Below are 20,408 nucleotides of genomic sequence, written 5' to 3' on the forward strand. Positions count from 1 at the left end.
TTCAAGTCTGCCAACCGAACGTTTTTTCCTTGCTAGCCTAGCCTAGTAATCCTTGCCCTCTACCCCCGGAAACAATTCCAACTTAAGTTTTGGATGCTCCAAGCGAAGGACCTCTCGAACATACGCGACGGTTTGTGTGGGCATCATGAACTCATTCAGAAATGGTTTGAAAGAATTATCACCCATCACACCAAACGCTCCCACGACTCCATAATTATCCTTCCAACAACAGCCCACTGTCCACATTGAGTTTGGAATTGCAATCTCTGGTCCGAGTGCAGGGCATATATCTACGTTGTCATGGACCCACTCCATTGGTTGCACCGACTTATCCACCCCGGTCATTTTGTCTTGAAGATTAAGTATCTCATCAAATTTAAACTGTGATGTACCAGTGATTAGGTAAAGAGTTCCGCCGTTTGGAGCACAATATATAGTAATGAGCATATTTTACTATTTTCCCTTCGTACTTTTTCCACTGACCTTTCTTGAAATTTCCATTTTGCGGTACGCGGTTGGTGTAGGTGAAAGTGGCATAAACACTTTCATCGCTGTAACTTAAGATATTAACAGGAACGACGTGGCCTTTCTCGTATTTTAAGTTACCTTGGAAAGGTTGGTTTTCATACAATTGTTCACTTCCTTGACGAATCCCTGATCATGAGAGAGATTTAAAGTACACTGATGTCACTTACAAGCCAAGAAATTTTGTAATGATGGTACAAATATTCTTAACAATAAAATCCCCTGATGAGTGAGCGATCACGAAACAGGCTTGTAGGGATGAAAGTATAGTCTCTTTTACCCCTATCACAACATATGTATACATATATGTATATATTTCCTAATGTTTTAACTTTAAGTTTACGAAATATTCGCATGACCTCATCTCAGCATCTTATCGATCGCATAAGGAGTGCGTGAAAGAGCAAAACAACACGGACGAACGTTGTAGTAGTGGAATAAAAATTTTTTTCCTAAATTTCTTCACCACAAACGTAAATTATAACAGTAATACCAATTACCTTACCTGATGTCTGATTCAGATGCCATGGGTCACCTCTAGATCTTTTTACTAGGCCTGCCTTGACATCAATGGCTTGTTTGGCGGTAATCTTTTAGAGTGAGTAACGTGCAATTCCCAAATCATTATCGTAGAGAGTGGCGTAATACTCGCCTTTGCAGAGGGGAAGGATGACACCTGGCTGCTCTGGAAAGATTGGTTTTTCATCACCCAGTGAGAACGAGTCAATATTGCACTCTGTTACCATGCGACGTGCTTGTTGTTCGCCCAGGTGTTTTCGTTGCTCATCATAATCTTTGACGCAAGAGAAAGTTGTCTTTTTATTCATATTATCACATGTTTCTCAAAATTATGCTATATTTTATTAATCTTATCCTTTATAGAGCTTCTTCATTCGGAAGAAGATGATGACTACCTCCTCAGGGGTCCGTGTGTTATTCTTCCATTCGATTCTCACTCGAGGGCAATGATAAAAGTCAATATTTCAATCTTTAATAAATCAGTTTTTGTGAATTGTTTTGCAGAACAAAATCAGACCTCAAGTAAGAATATTTATCTTTCGGTAAAACATTCTTCAAAGAAATGCTGTTTAGGATCATTTGTAATTTTCACGTTAGCTCTACGAGCTCTACAAGAATTGAGTTTTTGTTTACGAATGCCTACACGAAACCGGTCATTTGTTATTTATCGCTTGGGAGAAAGGAGGGCAGTAAGGAGAGGGGGGCTTGTAGTATTCTAATGATCCCCACTCGTTTACAATCAATTTCGTATAGTTAATCAATTTCGTATAGTTCTTCTTTTATACTCCATAAGCAACGACTGATCCCCCTTCAAGAGCCCGTCCGAGCCCGTCCCCCTTTCATTTTCCTGAAAACCATATGACCCCCCTCCCCGAAAAAAATACTTTGGCTCCCAAAAATCCTTTTTCCACCCTCATTCCCCCCTCCCCCCATGCCATAAATGTTAGTTGCTCCCTAATGAAGAATTAATGATGTATTGTTCCGGTTAGGGATAATTTGAAAAAATCTTTGAAACACGTTTCATTGGCCATGAAGACCAAAATTGAAAACTAACTGTAGGCTCTCCGTTTTGTTTCAATTCTTAAGAGGACTGACTTGCCGTGTAAACCTCTTTGAAGACTAACCTTACCTTCCGCAGTTTAGTCAACGTTTATCTAACTTTCGCAAGTCATCTACCATCCTCACAAAGTTTAAAAAATGAAAAAAGACGAAAACTCGGAACAATTTTCAATAAGCCGTTTGCTCGCCCCGTCGAGCGTACACCAAAATCTCAGTTTTCTTCTTATCCTTAACATATGATGCAACGATTTGCTTGTAATTACTAAAATTATCAAAGAAAAAACTTCCGTGAGATAAAAATTACAATGAATCATGTTCATTTATTCTACTGTAAATTGTTTTCAGCAGGTAACAGATAGTGTTACTCAAAGTTTGATTTTTACTAAAAGTAAATGGTTCAAAATTTGTCGATCAAACATCAATATGCGAAGGTTTATGTTTAGATCTATTATCGGAATCGAATTAACAACCCACACAGAATCCACCGCTTGAACAGGCTTGCTCTATGTTTGCAAAAATGTAAAAGTAACTACCGCCCTTAAAGTTGTGTCTACTGAAGAACTGTAGCGTTTGAAACTGAGAAAAAAAATCTTCGCCGTAAAATTAGTTCCAAGGGTGCCTTTGACGAACTTTGCACGCCCGCTCGCGTTTGAGTTACAGTTTCAGATCGCTTATTCGGGAGTCAGTTAATTCAATGAATGCAGTATGCGTGTGCGAAAGGGATTCGACATAAAGGGAACACGTTTTTACCTTTTCGTGAGGTTTTTTCCAGATTTGTTGCGGCCCATGTAAAAGTGGTTAGCTGAACTGCTATAAGCAACGCGAAGGGGAAAGCGAAACTGTTTTTATTCTGTCTGCGTACCGTGGCCATTGCTACCGTCACTGTGCTGGGTAACTTAGAATGTAAAGTTATCACATATTTCATTCCAGCGTCGTTGGTGACTCGAGTCTTTTTGAAAAACTTTTGTAGAGAAAAGAAGATCAAAATTCTGAAGATATTCCTTGATTTGGATACCTATGAGCACAAAGATGTGAAAGTCAAGGCTCTTTGAATGTAATTCCCCAAACGGAACGAAGTCAACATTATAGGGTGTAAACATTACAACTTGAAAACACGAATGATCAAGTCGCATTTTGAGTTTAGTCCTCAGTTCTTTTGACTAGTTGATTGATTGGCAACACTTGCGAGTATGCCGTCAATATCAGCGCTTCTGCACAGGCGTTTCTTCGCTCACGACAAAGTAAGTATGCGGCCGTGGGGAGAAAAAAAAAAACCAGCGAGGCAAGGGGTCTAGGCTCATTATAAGTGCCACACTCTCCCTGCAAACATTTCCCCAGGCTCGTCACAAATCTTCTTGTGGCCGGAGAAACGCGCGTATTGCAGGGCCAATAATGATCGATGGCCTGCTCGCCAGCGGCTTCTCGTAAAATACGATCGTTCAAGTTTACAAACCAATCGCGGAGTGCAATGAGGCAAAAGAAATCCATCACGGGTAATTAAGCTTAGATACTCATTTGAAAATTGCTGTGAGTTAGATCATGTGATTTTGTCACGGCCCACTCTCTCGAGTAAAATAATCTTAGGGATTTGTCTTACTCGAATGGAGAAATGATTGAGAGGTCTAATCTAGAAAGTTATATGGATTGGTTCCCTGCGAATGTGAACGAAGCCTCTTAACTGGGGTGGGAAATTACTCAAATAGAGTTAACAAGTAAAGACCAGGATATACCGTTAGATATCAGATCTTCGACAAAATGTTTGAGACAACCTTAAATTTCGTTTAATTTCTTATATCACACTTAATTGATTCTTTGATTCTACTTATTCGTTACAATATGTATTGTTTAGCAGATAAAGTAGCATGCATATTTTGAACATAAAGGATGAAAATACAAGCTCTAAACACCTCTTTCTAACCGAGTTCGTAACTAACTGTACAGCCTGAGAAAAACAAGTAACTAGGATATTTATTATTTTTCAGGTTCAAACAGAGGAGGGAGATTTCAGTTTAAACAAACCTTTTGAATTTAGCAAGTAAAATTCGGCTACGATATGTTAAAACTGTGCATTGATCAGAATCTGCTTATCTCACCCAAGGTGCCCCTCAGACTCCTTCCAAGAAACACGATAAAATCATCTATGTGTTTCATTCAATTTAACGTTTTTTTGTGGCAAATAGCAATCTTTGCCTTTAGGAAACAACTTAATTGTTGGATCCTCTGATTTAAGGGCGCTTTCAACATCTGCGACGGTTTGTCTAGACATCATAAATTTATTTAAGTCCTTTTTGTTAATAGAATTATCACCCATTACACCAAACGCTCCCACGACTTCATTGTTAAAGTTCAAACAACAGCCCACCGTCCACATCGAGTTCGGAATTGCGATCCTGCCGTTTACATCCGCGTTGTTATGGAGCCATTGCAGAGGTTCCTTCGACCTTGTTATTTTATCTTGACCATCTAGTGTCCAAACAAACTTAACCTTCGATGTGCCAGTGATTAGGTAAAGAGTTCCGCCGTTCTGAGAACAAGTTTTCCGGGCGTATATCTTTATTTTCCATTCGTACTTGTTCCACTGACCTCTGTTGAAACCTGCAATTTGTGGCACGCAGTTGGTGTAGATGAAAGTATCACGAGCACTTTTATGGCTGTAACTTAAGATGTTAACAGGAACCAGATGGCCTCTATCGTATCTACCCTGGATAGGTTGGTTCTGATACAACGCTTTGCTTCCTTGACGAATCCCTGAACAGGAGAGAATTTTAAAGTACACTGATGTCACCCACAAGCCAAGAAATTTTGTCGTCGATTGATCCGACATGTAAATAAAGTTCTTACCCTCCCGATCACAGTTACGAAATGTTTAAGTGAAAGAGCTCATTTAGGTCAAAGAAATGATTTGCTCAACATGATTAAACCATCGATCATGCATGACTTTTATCACAAGTTTCTCTTCTTTCCTTTCGTAATTTTGCTCCTCTTATCAGCAGTGTAAAACCTTCGCATGTTTTGTATGTACCGTTGCCCTAATGTGGTAAATAGCGTGATAGAATGATGATGCATAATATAAATGTATGTCTACCTAGTATCTATCTATATATCTACCCACCTATATATCCATCTATCTACCTATGTCTATCTATCTATCTATATATAAAAACACATTCCTATATATATATATATATATGCGTATACACCCGTTTTCAAAAACGTTTCAATTTGAAAAAAAAAATTATTAAATATATAAAACTTTTTTTTTCTCATCAAAAAGTGTCTCTTTTTAATGTATGTCTGTATATATATTTATGTGGAGATAGGAAGAAACAAAGAGACTATATTTTCATCCCTACAAGCCTATTTCGTGATTGCTCACGCATTAGGGGATTTATACAACATGTATCGCGCTCTACTTCCGCGTTTCGAGCACTGTACAACGGAAAAATCAAAACACAGGCTTCCTATATATATACATGTATATATTTCCTAGTGTTTTAACTTTAAGTTTACGAAATACTCGCATAACCTCATATCAGCATCTTATCGATCGCATTAGGAGTGCGTGAAAGACCAAAACAACACGAACGAACGGACGTTGTAGTAGTGGAATGGGAACGAATTTATTTTTTTCCTACAAAATTAAATTTTAACAGTAACACTAATTAACTTACCTGGCGTCTGATTCGATTTCCATGGGTCACCTCTAGGTCTCCCTACTTTGGCTGCCGTGGCTTGTTCGGAGGTAATCTTGTAGAGTGAGTAACGTGCAATTCCCAAAGTGTTATTGTAGAGAGTGGCGTAATACTCGCCTTGGCAGAGGGGAATGGTGACACCTGGCTGCTCTGGAAAGGTTGGTTTACTATTACCCAATGAGAATGTGTTAAGATTGCATGCTTGTAACATGCGACGTACTGGTTGTTCACTCAGGTGTTTTCCTTGCTCATTGTAGTCTTTGACAAAAGAAAAGGTTGTCTTTTTATTCATATTACCACACGTTTCTCAAAATTATGCTATATGCTTATCCTTCATAGAACATCTTCGTTCGGATGAAGATGACGACTACCTCCTTAGGGGTCCGTGTGTTATTCTTCCATTCGATTCTCACTCAAGGGCAATGATAAAAGTCTCAATCTTTGATAAATCAGGTTTTTTTTAATCATTTTGCTGAACAAAATTAGACCTCGATTAAGAATATCTGTCTTTCTATAAAACGTTCTTCAGAGAAATGCAGTTTAGGATCATTTGTAATTTTCATGTTAAATCTTTTTGGAGAAACAGTTTTTTTAAATTTTTCTTCTTAAACCTCGAGTAAGAATATCTGTCGTTCCGTAAAAAATTCTTCAAAGAAATGCAGTTTAGGATTATTTGCAATTTTCACGTAAGCTCTATGAGCTCTACAAGAATTGAGTTTTCGTAGACGAATGCATGCAAGGAACCAGTCATTTGTCATTTATCGCCTGGGAAAAAAGGAGGGTAGGGGGAGGGGAGGGGAGAGAGGGGGGGAGGGGGTGTAGTATTCTAATGATCCCCACTCATTTACAGTCAATTTCCTATTGTTCTGCTTATCTACTCTGTAATCAACGACTAATCCCCCTTTTCATTCTCCTGAAAACCATGTGAGCCCTCCTCCCCCCAAAAAATAATACTTCGGCTCCAAATATCCTTCCTCCATCCCTCATTCCCCCTCCCCTCCCCCCATGCGATAAATGTTGTTGGTTGCTCCCTAATGCAGAATTAATGATGTATTGTTACGGTTAGGAAAAATTTGAAAACATCTTTGTAACATGTTTAATTGGCCATGAAGACCAAAATTGAAAGCTGAACTAAGAGTTTGAGGAAGGAGGCTCTCTTTTTCTTTCAATTCTTTGGAGGACTGACTTACTGTGTAAACTTCTTTGAAGACTAGCGTAACCTTTGCTCAGTTTAGTCAACGTTTATCTAACTTTCGCTAAGTCGTCTACCATCTTTACAAAATTAAAAAAAGAAGAAAACTCGATACAAAAGACAATTTTCAATTGACCGTTTGCTCTTCCCATCGAGCGTACACCAAATAACTCAGTTTTTCTCTTTCCCTAAAGATGCAACGATTTACTTGTAATTACTAAAATTCACTTCCGTCAAATTAAAATTTAAGTCCATCATAAGTTCTTTTGTTTTACTGTAAATTGTTTTCAGCAAGTAACAGATAGTTACTCAAAGTTTAATTTTGTCTATACATAGTTCAAAATTTGTCGATCAAACATCAATATGTGAAGGTTTACGTTTAGATCTATTATCGGAATCGAATTAACAACCCACACAGAATCCGACGCTTGAACAGGCTTGCTCTATGTTTGAAAAAATGTAAAAGTAACTACCGCCCTTTAATGTGTGTCTACTGAAGAACTGTAGCGTTTGAAACTGAGAAAAAAATATCCGCGTAAAAATAAGTTCCAAGGGTGCCTCAGACAAACTTTGCACGCCCGCTCGCGTTTGAGTTACAGTCCCAGAGCGCTTATTCGGGAGCAACGCTTAATCCAATGAATACAATTTGCGTGTGAGAAAGGGATTCGACATATAGGGAACACCTTTTTACCTTTTCCTGAGGTTTTTGTCACATTCGTTGCAGCCCATGTAAAAGTGATAAGCTGAACTGCTACAAGCAACGCCAAGGGGAAAGCGAAACCAAGAAAGTTCATCTTCACCGTATCGTCACAAAGGGGTACAACTGTCCAGGGTTATCTTGACTGCTGAGCTGTGTGATCTCTTCACTATGTTGTGTTCTTATAAGCTTTTAAGATTTTTGTGACAGAATACATTACATAATTTATCTCGTCACAATTACCACAGAGGAATTCATGTCATCTTAATGGATCTCATGGTTCACTTTGTCTCAATTTTTTTTGACATCTAATGACCAGCAAAAATCTCTTTTCAAAGCTAAAAGGGCTGCTTGAAACAAAAGATGTGAATACCTACAGGAAATAGAGAAGAACTTTTAAAGTATCTTATTACACTCAGTCTGCTTGAATAACCGGTTGATTTCGACTCTATTGCTGATGACCTTTGGAAATTTTTTTCCCGAGTCAACCTGTTAGTTAATAAATGCCTTTAAGGGAAATATTTTTACAAATGTTTTTAGCTTCTTCCCGGGAAAACATAGCAACCGAACATTTTCAGCTGACAAATAGGCCACTAAGTACTATGTTTCCATCTGAAATGTGAAGCTTTTGGCCCCCAAAAATCCTTCTTTCACCCTTCATTGCCCCCTCCCCCATGTGATAAATGTTGGTTGCTCCCTAATGCAGAATTTAATGATGTATTGTTACGGTTAGGAAAAATTTGAAAACATCTTTGAGACACGTTTAATCGGCCATGAAGACCAAAATTGAAAGCTGACCTTAAAGTCTGAGGAAGGAGGCTCTCTTTTTCTTTCAATTCTTTGGAGGACTGGCTTACCGTGTAAACTTCTTTGAAGACTAGCGTAACCTTCTAAAGTTTAGTCAACGTTTATCTAACTTTCGCTGAGTTATCTACCATCCTCACAAAATTAAAAAAAAGGACGAAAACTCGAAATAAAAGTCAATTTTCAATTACGCTTTGCTCGGCCATCGAGCGTACACCAAATATCTAAGTTTTCTTCTTATCCTAAAGATGCAATGATTTGCTTGTAATTACTAGAATTCTCTGAGAAAAACTTCCGTCAAATTAAAATTAAAGTAAATCGTAAGTTCTTTATTCCACTGTAAATTGTTTTCAGCAGGTAACAGATACTGTTACTCAAAGTTTAATTTTGTGTTGAAGTAAATGGTTCAAAATTTGTCGATCAAACATCAATATGTGGAGGTTTACCTTTAGATCTATTATCGGAATCGAATTAATAACCCACACAGAATCCACCGCTTGAACAGGCTTGCTCTATGTTTGCAAAAATTTCAAAGTAACTACCGCCCTTAAAGTTGTGTCTACTGAAGAACTGTAGCGTTTGAAACTGAGAAAAAAAATCTTCGCCGTAAAATAAGTTTTTAGGGTGCCTCAGACAAACTTTGCACGCCCGCTCGCGTTTGAGTTACAGTCTCATATGGCTTATTCGGGAGCAACGCTTAATGTAATGAATACAGTATGCGTGTGCTAAAGAGATTCGACATAAAGGGAACCCTTTTTACCTTACCTGAGGTTTTTGTCACATTCATTGCAGCCCATGTAAAAGTGTTGAGCTGAACTGCTACAAGCAACGCCAGGGGGAAAGCGAAACAAGGAAAGTTCATCTTCACCGTATTGTCACAAAGGCGTACAACTGTCCAGGCTTATCTCGACTGCTTAGCTGTTGTGATCTCTTCACTATGTTATGTTCTTCTCGGCTTTTAAGATTTTGTGATAGAAGACAGTACATAATCTATGTCGTCACAGTTACCACAGAGGAATTCACGACATCTTAATGGATCTCATGGTCGACTTTGTCTCAATTTTTTTTTGACATCCAATGTTGTCATCGTGTAGAAAAAGGCTTTATTCAAAGCTTAAAGGACTGCTTGAAACAAAAGATGTGAAAACAGGTAATAGAGAAAAGCTTTTAAAGTATCTTATGACACTCAGTCTAATTGAATAACCAAACTCTTGACTCAAGACTAATGCTCTCTACTCTAATGCTGGTGACCTTAGCAATGTTTTGCCTCAGTCAACCTGTTAGTTAATAAATACCTAAGGGAAAGTTTTTTACAACTGTTTAAGCTTCTCCTCAGGAAAACACTAGCAACAGAACATTTTCAGCTGACAAATAAGCCAGTAAGTAATATGTTTTCATCCGAAATATGAAGCTCTTGAACACCATCTCCTCACTCCAACTACTTATAAAAACTCTTGCATATATTCTGAATCTTAAATACCTCAAGATTAAGGAATCAACGCATCCGAATCAAGGAGTTTGTTGTTAGGTACTTTGTTGTTCATTTCGAATGCCTTGTGAGATTGTTATGGTGAGCGTTCTAAAAATATGTTTACTCTGCAACGGTTAGCTGTCCCATAAGCCCAAACATGTCAACCGACATGTTTGGGCTTATGGACAGAGTCTCAGAGAGTGAAGTGAAGCTCCTGAACAGACTTCTGGTGCCTCCGTTTACGCGAGTTGTTGAAGCTAGTTAACCTAAACAGTCCAACACTCTGTTAGCAATGACTTAACCCCCTTCCGTTTCACCAGAAAACCAATCTTTTGTGAAAAGTTTTATACAAAGATGCCTCATTTTCTTCTATCTTAAATTGAAACAGCAATCTACTTAACTCCTCAAACCCTCAAAAAGTAATTCCTTTAAACGTGTCACTGAGATATTTAATTTATTAACAACTGACGAAAAAACGCTACTCGATTTTGTCATGATGGAAATCTAGGGATAACAAGATTCTGTTAACGGTGGTTATAAAATTTTAAAGCCTCATTTGGAGGTTTTTTGGTTCTTAATGGTTGAAAAGGGAAATTGGAATGTTCCTCGGAAGACCTTTCTGATCAATTTTAAACGATTGAAGAAAGTTTTCATGATGAAATCTCTTTCAGATAGAAGCCAATCGATAAGACTCTTGGATGAAAAACGATTTTTGCCTTAAGTCCGGTCCTGACTAACACCCCAAGAACTCAGACTCTGTCATTTTGGTCTTGTCCTCCAGTGATTGAGAAGCATACAATGTTATCAAAGGACGAAAACTGAATTAGTTGCAGGCGTAAGCTAAATGAAAAGTTTGACGAACAGAATGGCCAGTCTAGGAGTGATTCTCAAGGTAAAAACAACCAAACTGCCTAAACGTGGGTCACTAAGTTGTGATTGGTTTCAATTTTGCATCTGATTGGTTGAGAGAGTGACTCGAACTTTCATAACCAATCACAGAACGAAGTAAAGTTAAATCAATGCAATCTTGGATTACTTTCGACTCTCAATTGAAAATTTCTCTAATGATAATAATGAATGCTTAAAAAATGATTAATGATAATGATAAAAAGCCTAATTATGATCTAAGATGAAACGAACTCTTCATACAAATAAACTTTCCTAACTAACTACATAGACATTTACAATTATAAATTTCAACTACAATTTTCAAAATAAATCGATCCTCTAAATAGTTTCTAAATCTAAGTTATATTTAAGACAATTAGGAAATAAAGAAAGGTGATTTTTTTCCGTTTTTCTCTAACATTCACTACCAAATAAACTTCCCCTTATTAAATGTTAAAGAGATAAGGAGGAACTACATTTTCATTTCCCTGAATCGGACAAGTCGTTTCTTCCTGAAACTAAATAGGCGTATATTACCTGTTTTATTTTTTTCCAATGATGTGAAAAGTGGAAAAAAAAATGCTTCTTAAAGACAGGCTAGCGCCATAGGCTGGTCTAAAAATTAAACAAATTGTTCTCTCGACTTTTAAATATTATTGGTTACTAGTTACAGTCAAATGAAGAGCTTGCGCTTTATTTTTTCTTTTTAATTTCTTATGACTAATTCACATTGAGGTACCAGCCTGTGAGAAGCATAAGATTCGTTTTGTCAATTTCTAGCTTAAAATAAACATTATGTTCCACTTGCTCTGCACATCAATTGAATACTCACAAAGGTTTACATTGTTTAGACAAGAAACAGACATAATGCAGTCATAAGAAATACGAATAGTCATTTTGAAAGATGTCTTTGGACAGAGAAATATGATATATCTAAAACTCTATGGATGTATAAAATTTAGATTTCCTCACACCCACACCCTGCAGTTTCATTTGCTTCACTTGATGCCATAGAAACGCTGCTCGCCTCTGGGCGAATTTCATCGCGAGTTATCGTGAGGATTTGGGTTTTTCTCGGTGGGATCACTGGGGAAATTCCGTTCACGTTGACGCCAATTTGAACAAGAACCACTTATACAAGGCGAAAGCTAAAATGTCATCGAAAGCATCAAAAAATAGAATAAAGCAAGGATGAGGAGAGGGAAAAATGAAGGAAAAATAAAAAGGTAGAAGGGGGAAGGGAAGACTTTCAGTGAATCCCCATTTTGTTAAGCTCACAGTCCATCTACATTATGACGTTTTTCTTCTGTCTGCGCACCGCGGCCATCGCTACCGTTACTGTGCTGAGTAAATTGAAATGTAAAGTTTTTACACATTTCACCCCAAGTGTCAGTGGTGGTAGAAATATGTGAAAGTCGAATCTCTTTGACAGAAATTCTCGAAAACTTTACTAAAGAGTTATAACCAGAGGTTACGAGTAACTCGGAAGGACTCTCCCATATTCTTCAGGAGCTACAGCCTTGCAATCAAGCGGACTAGGTCCCTGTGGAATAATAGGATTAAATCTATATTATAATCATTATTGTTGTTATTATTAGCATTCCAAGTTCCTGTAAACTAACACTCCATGCCACCATCCTTGTTTGATCTTTTTCTCAACCCTTAAATAAATCAACTTGCAATGGACTTCTCCTTCAGCGTGGATACCCTGCGAAATGATTCTCATATATCCACCTACTAAAGATTCAATTTTTACCGTGATTCGTTAAGTTTTCGTACTCTATTTCTTTACGATGTTGAATTCGCAATTGGAATCACACAATCGAATTTGAGCGTTTTTTGATCAAGTGACGTAAGACTAAGACTAATGTAATTCCCTAAACGGAAAAAAGTAAACATTACAGGATGTAAACATTACAAGGTTTATGAGAGCTGAAAGTAAACGCCACGATTAGAGACTTGAAAACACGAATAATTAAGTCGAGATTTGAGTTTAGTCCTTCTTCTGATTGGTTGATTGATTGCCAAAAGCTTGCGAGTGGGCCGTCAATATCAGCACTTCTGCGCAGGCGTTTCTTTACCCGCGACAAAGTAAGTTTTAGACCGTGAGAAAAAGAAAAAAAAAAGAAACGGGTGAGGCAAGGGATCTAGGCTCAATTTTAGTGCCGCACCCTCCCACTTCAAACAACAAACACTTCACCAGGCTCGTCATAAATCTTCTTGTGAGCAGAGAAACGCACTTGCCGCAGGGCCATTAATGATCGAGGGGCTGCTCGCCTGCTCGTAGGATACGATCGCACAAGTTTATAAACCAATCGTGGGGTGTAATTAGGAAAAAGAAATGCATCATGGGTGATTAAGCTCAGGCACTCATTTGAAGATTGCTGTGAGTTAGATCATGTGAATTTGTCACGGCCCACACTCTCGAGTAAAAGGATGTGAGGGATTTGTCTCATTCGAATGGAGAAATGACTCACAGGACTAATCTAGAAAGTTAGATGGATTAGTTCCCTGCGAATTTCAACGAAGCCTCTTAACTGGGGTGGGAAATTACTTTAAAAAAATCCAGTTGAGAAGTAAAGACCAGGATATACCGTTACATATCAAATCTTCGACAAAATGTTTATATTAACAACCTTAAATTTGGTTTAATTTCTTAGATCACAGTTTATTGATTCGTTGATTCCACTTATTCGTTACAGTATACATTGTTTTGCAGATAAAGTAGCATGCATATTTTGAACATAAAGGATGAAAATACAAGCTCTAAACACCTCTTTCTAACCGAGTTCGCAACTAACAGTACAGCCCGAAAAAAACAAGTAACTAGGATAGTTACTAGGACATAATAAAATCATACCTTAATCAATCGAACGTTTTTTTCTGGCTCATAGCAATCGTTGCCGTTAGGAAACAACTTAATATTTGGATCCTCTAACTTAAGGGCGCTTTCAACATATGCGACGTTTTGTTGGGACATCATAAATTCATTTAAGGGCTTTTTGTCTAAAGAATTATCACCCATTACACCAAACGCTCCCACGACTTGATTGGTATTCAAGTTCAAGCAACAGCCCACCGTCCACATTGAGTTTGGAATTGCGATCTTTGGTCCGAGATTCTTGTTTACATCCACGTTGTTATGGAACCACTGCAGATCTTCCATCCCTTTGGCTGCTATTATTTTACCATGACGATCATGTTTCTGGAGAAACTTAACCTTCGATGTGCCAGTGATTAGGAAAAGGGTTCCGCCTTCCTGAGAACAATTTTTCCGGGCGTATTTCTCTATTCTCAGTTCGTACCTTTTCCACTGACCTCCGTTGAAATCTGCAATTTGCGGCACGCAGTTGGTGTAGGTGAATGTGGCAAGGACACTTTCAAGGCTGTAACGCGAGATTTTAACAGGAACTAGGTGGCCTTTCTGGTATCTACCCTGGAAAGGTTGGTTCTCGAACAATTTTTTGCTTCCTTGAAGAATCCCTGATCATGAGAGAGTTTTAAAGTACAGTGATGTCACTCACAAGCCAAGAAATTTTGTTCTCGATTGATCCGCTAGGCAAGTAAAGTTGTCACCCTCCCAATCACGGTTGCGAAATGTTAAAGAGAATTATCTCAGATTAGTCAAGGAAATCATTTGCTTAAAATTATTTAACCATCATGCATGACTTTTCCCACAAGTTTCTCCTCTTTCCATCCTTATTTTTGCCCCATTGTACCTGCAGTGTAATACCGTCGTATGTTTTGCGTTTACCGTTGCCCTAATGTACGTGGTAAAATGGAACGACAGAATAATGACGCATAATGTAAATGTATCTCATATGTACCTAATATTTATCTATCTAACTACTCACCCATCTATTCATCTATCTATCTATATATAAAAACACATTCATGTATATATATGTATATACACCCGTATTAAAAAACGTTGCAATTTGAAAAAAAAATTAAATGCAATAAATCTTTTGTTTAATTCTCTCATCAAATAATGTCTCCTTTTGATGAGAAAACGAAATACTGGCATAACCTCATCTCAGCATCTTATCGATCGCATAGGGAATGCGTGAAAGACCCAAAGACCAGAACCAGGGTGGTTCTGATACTATGCTTTACTTCCTTGATGAATCCCTGAACATGAGACAGGTTTAAAGTACACTGATGTCACTCACTAGTCAAGAAATTTTGTTCCCGATTGATCCGCTAGGTAAATAAAGTTCTTACCCTTCCGATCACAGTCACGAGATGTTAAAGTGAAAGATCTCAGATAAGTGAAAGAAATGATTTGCTCAACATGATTAAAACATCGATCATGCATGACTTTTCCCACAAGTTTCTGCTCTTTCCATTCGTATTTTTGCCTCATTGTATCTGCAGTGCAACACCGTCGCATTTTTTGCGTGTACCGTTGTCCTAATGTGGTAAAATGAGTGATAGTGTAATGACGCATTATGTAAATCTATATCTACCTAGTATCTTTCTTTCTATGTATGTATGTATGTATGTATGTATGTACCTATCTATCTATCTATCTATCTATCTATATATAAATATAAAGGAAGTCTGTGTATTGATTTATCCGTTTTACAGTGCTCGATACATAGGAGTAGATGTATGTTGCGATAGGGGGAAAAACAGAGAGACTACAATTTCATCCCTACAAGCCTATTTCGTGATTGCTCAGTCATCAATCACGAAGCAGGCTTGCAGGGATGAAAGTATGGTCTCTCTGTTTCCCCCCCCCCCCCCTATCGCAACATATCTACATATATTTTCTAGCGTTTCAAATTTAAGTTTACGAAACACTCGGCCTCATCTCAACAACTTATCGATCGCTTAAGGAGTGTGTGAAAGGCGAAAACAGCACGAACGAAACAATTAAAGTAGACTTCGTGATCGAAGCAAAACCTGGTACACTTAGGAGCTTGTTTCTTGAAAAGTTAGTCCTAAAAGGCGAAAAAAAGTTTGGTTCGTTAGCGCAGCCACTTCGTTCGCCTGCTGTCCGTATTTTTGCTTAGTTCTACAGTGTAATACCGTGGCGTATCCAGCGCGTTCTTTTGCCCTAAAATGGCAAAACATTGTGGCACTGGAATAAGAAATGTCTTTATTTTTCCCTAAATTTCTCTGTCACAAAAGTAAATTATAATAGTAACACTAGTTACCTTACCTGGCGTCTGATTCGGTTCCCATGGTTCATTTAGAGGTCTTGGTACTTTTGGTTTCATGGCGTCTTCGGCGGTAATCTTGTAGAGTGCGTAACGTGCAATTCCCAAATTATTATCGTGGAGAGTGGCGTAATATTTGTCTTGGCAGAGGGGACGGGTGACACCTAGCTTCTCTGGAAAGGTTGGTTTACCACCACGCAATGAGAATGTGTTAAGATTGCATGCTGGTAACATGCGACGTACTGGTTGTTCACCCAGGTGTTTTCCTTGCTCATCATAATCTTTGACACAAGAAAACGTTGTCTTTTTATTCATATTATCACACTTTTCTCAAAATTATGCTATATGCTTATCCTTAATAGAGCATCTTCATTTGAAAGAAGATGACGACTGGGAAGAAAGGAGGGCCAGGGAAAGGGAGGGGGGAGAAGGGGGTGTAGTATTCTAATAATCCCCACTCATTTACAGTCAATTTCCTATTGTTCTCCTTGTATACTCTGAAAGCAACGACTGATCCCCCTTTCATTCTCCTGAAAATCATATGACCCCTCTCCCCCAAAAAATAATATCTTGGCTCTCAGAAATCCTTCCTCCATCCCTCATTCCCTCCTCCCCTTCCCCCATGCGATAAATGTTGATTGCTCCCTAATGCAGGGTTAATGATGCATTGTTCCGGTCAGGAGAAATTTGAAAACATCTTTGAAACACGTTTAATCGGCCATGAAGACCAAAATTGAAAGCTGACCGTAGAGTTTGAGGAAGGAGGCTTTCTTTTTCTTTCAATTCTTTGGAGGACTGACTCACCGTGTAAACTTCTTTGAAGACTAGCGTAACCTTCCGCAGTTTAGTCAACGTTTATCTAACTTTCACTAAGTTATCTACCATCCTTACAAAATAAAATAAAAAAAGAAGAAAACTCGGGACAAAAGACAATTTTCAATTGACCGTTTGCTCTTCCCATCGAGCGTACACCAAATAACTCAGCTTTTCTCTTTCCCTAAAGATGCAACGATTTGCTTGTAATTACTAAAATTCACTTCCGTCAAATTAAAATTTAAGTCCATCATAAGTTCTTTTGTTTTACTGTAAATTGTTTTCAGCAAGTAACAGATAGTTACTCAAAGTTTAATTTTGTCTATACATAGTTCAAAATTTGTCGATCAAACATCAATATGTGAAGGTTTACGTTTAGATCTATTATCGGAATCGAATTAACAACCCACACAGAATCCGACGCTTGAACAGGCTTGCTCTATGCTTGAAAAAATGTAAAAGTAACTACCGCCCTTTAATGTGTGTCTACTGAAGAACTGTAGCGTTTGAAACTAAGAAAAAAATATCCGCGTAAAAATAAGTTCCAAGGGTGCCTCAGACAAACTTTGCACGCCCGCTCGCGTTTGAGTTACAGTCCCAGAGCGCTTATTCGGGAGCAACGCTTAATCCAATGAATACAATTTGCGTGTGAGAAAGGGATTCGACATATAGGGAACACCTTTTTACCTTTTCCTGAGGTTTTTGTCACATTCGTTGCAGCCCATGTAAAAGTGATAAGCTGAACTGCTTCAATCAACGCCAAGGGGAAAGCGAAACCAAGAAAGTTCATCTTCACCGTATCGTCACAAAGGGGTACAACTGTCCAGGGTTATCTTGACTGCTGAGCTGTGTGATCTCTTCACTATGTTGTGTTCTTATAAGCTTTTAAGATTTTTGTGACAGAATACATTACATAATTTATCTCGTCACAATTACCACAGAGGAATTCATGTCATCTTAATGGATCTCATGGTTCACTTTGTCTCAATTTTTTTTGACATCTAATGACCAGCAAAAATCTCTTTTCAAAGCTAAAAGGGCTGCTTGAAACAAAAGATGTGAATACCTACAGGAAATAGAGAAGAACTTTTAAAGTATCTTATTACACTCAGTCTGCTTGAATAACCGGTTGATTTCGACTCTATTGCTGATGACCTTTGGAAATTTTTTTCCCGAGTCAACCTGTTAGTTAATAAATGCCTTTAAGGGAAATATTTTTACAAATGTTTTTAGCTTCTTCCCGGGAAAACATAGCAACCGAACATTTTCAGCTGACAAATAGGCCACTAAGTACTATGTTTCCATCTGAAATGTGAAGCTTTTGGCCCCCAAAAATCCTTCTTTCACCCTTCATTGCCCCCTCCCCCATGTGATAAATGTTGGTTGCTCCCTAATGCAGAATTTAATGATGTATTGTTACGGTTAGGAAAAATTTGAAAACATCTTTGAGACACGTTTAATCGGCCATGAAGACCAAAATTGAAAGCTGACCTTAAAGTCTGAGGAAGGAGGCTCTCTTTTTCTTTCAATTCTTTGGAGGACTGGCTTACCGTGTAAACTTCTTTGAAGACTAGCGTAACCTTCTAAAGTTTAGTCAACGTTTATCTAACTTTCGCTGAGTTATCTACCATCCTCACAAAATTAAAAAAAAGGACGAAAACTCGAAATAAAAGTCAATTTTCAATTACGCTTTGCTCGGCCATCGAGCGTACACCAAATATCTAAGTTTTCTTCTTATCCTAAAGATGCAATGATTTGCTTGTAATTACTAGAATTCTCTGAGAAAAACTTCCGTCAAATTAAAATTAAAGTAAATCGTAAGTTCTTTATTCCACTGTAAATTGTTTTCAGCAGGTAACAGATACTGTTACTCAAAGTTTAATTTTGTCTAGAAGTAAATGGTTCAAAATTTGTCGATCAAACATCAATATGTGGAGGTTTACCTTTAGATCTATTATCGGAATCGAATTAACAACCCACACAGAATCCACCGCTTGAACAGGCTTGCTCTATGTTTGCAAAAATTTCAAAGTAACTACCGCCCTTAAAGTTGTGTCTACTGAAGAACTGTAGCGTTTGAAACTGAGAAAAAAATCTTCGCCGTAAAATAAGTTTTTAGGGTGCCTCAGACAAACTTTGCACGCCCGCTCGCGTTTGAGTTACAGTCTCATATGGCTTATTCGGGAGCAACGCTTAATCTAATGAATACAGTATGCGTGTGCTAAAGAGATTCGACATAAAGGGAACCCTTTTTACCTTACCTGAGGTTTTTGTCACATTCATTGCAGCCCATGTAAAAGTGTTGAGCTGAACTGCTACAAGCAACGCCAGGGGGAAAGCGAAACAAGGAAAGTTCATCTTCACCGTATTGTCACAAAGGGGTACAACTGTCCAGGCTTATCTCGACTGCTTAGCTGTTGTGATCTCTTCACTATGTTATGTTCTTCTCGGCTTTTAAGATTTTGTGATAGAAGACAGTACATAATCTATGTCGTCACAGTTACCACAGAGGAATTCACGACATCTTAATGGATCTCATGGTTGACTTTGTCTCAATTTTTTTTTGACATCCAATGTTGTCATCGTGTAGAAAAAGGCTTTATTCAAAGCTTAAAGGACTGCTTGAAACAAAAGATGTGAAAGCAGGTAATAGAGAAAAGCTTTTAAAGTATCTTATGACACTCAGTCTAATTGAATAACCAAACTCTTGACTCAAGACTAATGCTCTCTACTCTAATGCTGGTGACCTTAGCAATGTTTTGCCTCAGTCAACCTGTTAGTTAATAAATACCTAAGGGAAAGTTTTTTACAACTGTTTAAGCTTCTCCTCAGGAAAACACTAGCAACAGAACATTTTCAGCTGACAAATAAGCCAGTAAGTAATATGTTTTCATCCGAAATATGAAGCTCTTGAACACCATCTCCTCACTCCAACTACTTATAAAAACTCTTGCATATATTCTGAATCTTAAATACCTCAAGATTAAGGAATCAACGCATCCGAATCAAGGAGTTTGTTGTTAGGTACTTTGTTGTTCATTTCGAATGCCTTGTGAGATTGTTATGGTGAGCGTTCTAAAAATATGTTTACTCTGCAACGGTTAGCTGTCTCATAAGCCCAAACATGTCAACCGACATGTTTGGGCTTATGGACAGAGTCTCAGAGAGTGAAGTGAAGCTCCTGAACAGACTTCTGGTGCCTCCGTTTACGCGAGTTGTTGAAGCTAGTTAACCTAAACAGTCCAACACTCTGTTAGCAATGACTTAACCCCCTTCCGTTTCACCAGAAAACCAATCTTTTGTGAAAAGTTTTATACAAAGATGCCTCATTTTCTTCTATCTTAAATTGAAACAGCAATCTACTTAACTCCTCAAACCCTCAAAAAGTAATTCCTTTAAACGTGTCACTGAGATATTTAATTTATTAACAACTGACGAAAAAACGCTACTCGATTTTGTCATGATGGAAATCTAGGGATATCAAGATTCTGTTAACGGTGGTTATAAAATTTTAAAGCCTCATTTGGAGGTTTTTTGGTTCTTAATGGTTGAAAAGGGAAATTGGAATGTTCCTCGGAAGACC

General features: G+C 38.0%; 2 protein-coding genes and 1 pseudogene across 4 annotated transcripts; all 3 read right to left on the reverse strand.

Annotated features, from left to right (window-relative positions):
* Positions 1 to 28: 28 nt before the first annotated feature.
* Positions 29 to 1,352, reverse strand: LOC131784529 (uncharacterized; annotated as a pseudogene).
* A 2,509-nt stretch (positions 1,353 to 3,861) lies between these two features.
* On the reverse strand, positions 3,862 to 9,548 carry LOC131784596 (uncharacterized). 2 transcript variants are annotated; one of them, XM_066169857.1, is made up of 4 exons: positions 9,254 to 9,304; positions 7,679 to 7,873; positions 5,775 to 6,053; positions 3,862 to 4,851 (listed from the first exon to the last, which is right to left on the reverse strand). In XM_066169857.1, the coding sequence occupies exons 2-4, from the start codon at positions 7,779 to 7,781 to the stop codon at positions 4,238 to 4,240; spliced, it is 996 nt and encodes a 331-aa protein (XP_066025954.1). In that variant the 5' UTR covers positions 7,782 to 7,873; positions 9,254 to 9,304; the 3' UTR covers positions 3,862 to 4,237. The 2 variants fall into 2 exon arrangements, with proteins under 2 accessions (XP_066025954.1, XP_066025955.1); XM_066169858.1 differs by lacking the exon at positions 7,679 to 7,873 and having other exon boundaries at positions 9,254 to 9,548.
* Positions 9,549 to 13,495: 3,947 nt separating this feature from the next.
* On the reverse strand, positions 13,496 to 19,412 carry LOC131796652 (uncharacterized). 2 transcript variants are annotated; one of them, XM_066170382.1, is made up of 4 exons: positions 19,087 to 19,411; positions 17,513 to 17,707; positions 16,015 to 16,293; positions 13,496 to 14,330 (listed from the first exon to the last, which is right to left on the reverse strand). In XM_066170382.1, the coding sequence occupies exons 2-4, from the start codon at positions 17,613 to 17,615 to the stop codon at positions 13,702 to 13,704; spliced, it is 1,011 nt and encodes a 336-aa protein (XP_066026479.1). In that variant the 5' UTR covers positions 17,616 to 17,707; positions 19,087 to 19,411; the 3' UTR covers positions 13,496 to 13,701. The 2 variants fall into 2 exon arrangements, with proteins under 2 accessions (XP_066026479.1, XP_066026480.1); XM_066170383.1 differs by lacking the exon at positions 17,513 to 17,707 and having other exon boundaries at positions 19,087 to 19,412.
* Between the last annotated feature and the right edge of the window lie 996 nt (positions 19,413 to 20,408).

Source organism: Pocillopora verrucosa, chromosome 7 (assembly GCF_036669915.1).
Source record: "Pocillopora verrucosa isolate sample1 chromosome 7, ASM3666991v2, whole genome shotgun sequence".
NCBI classification, from domain to species: Eukaryota; Metazoa; Cnidaria; class Anthozoa; order Scleractinia; family Pocilloporidae; genus Pocillopora; species Pocillopora verrucosa.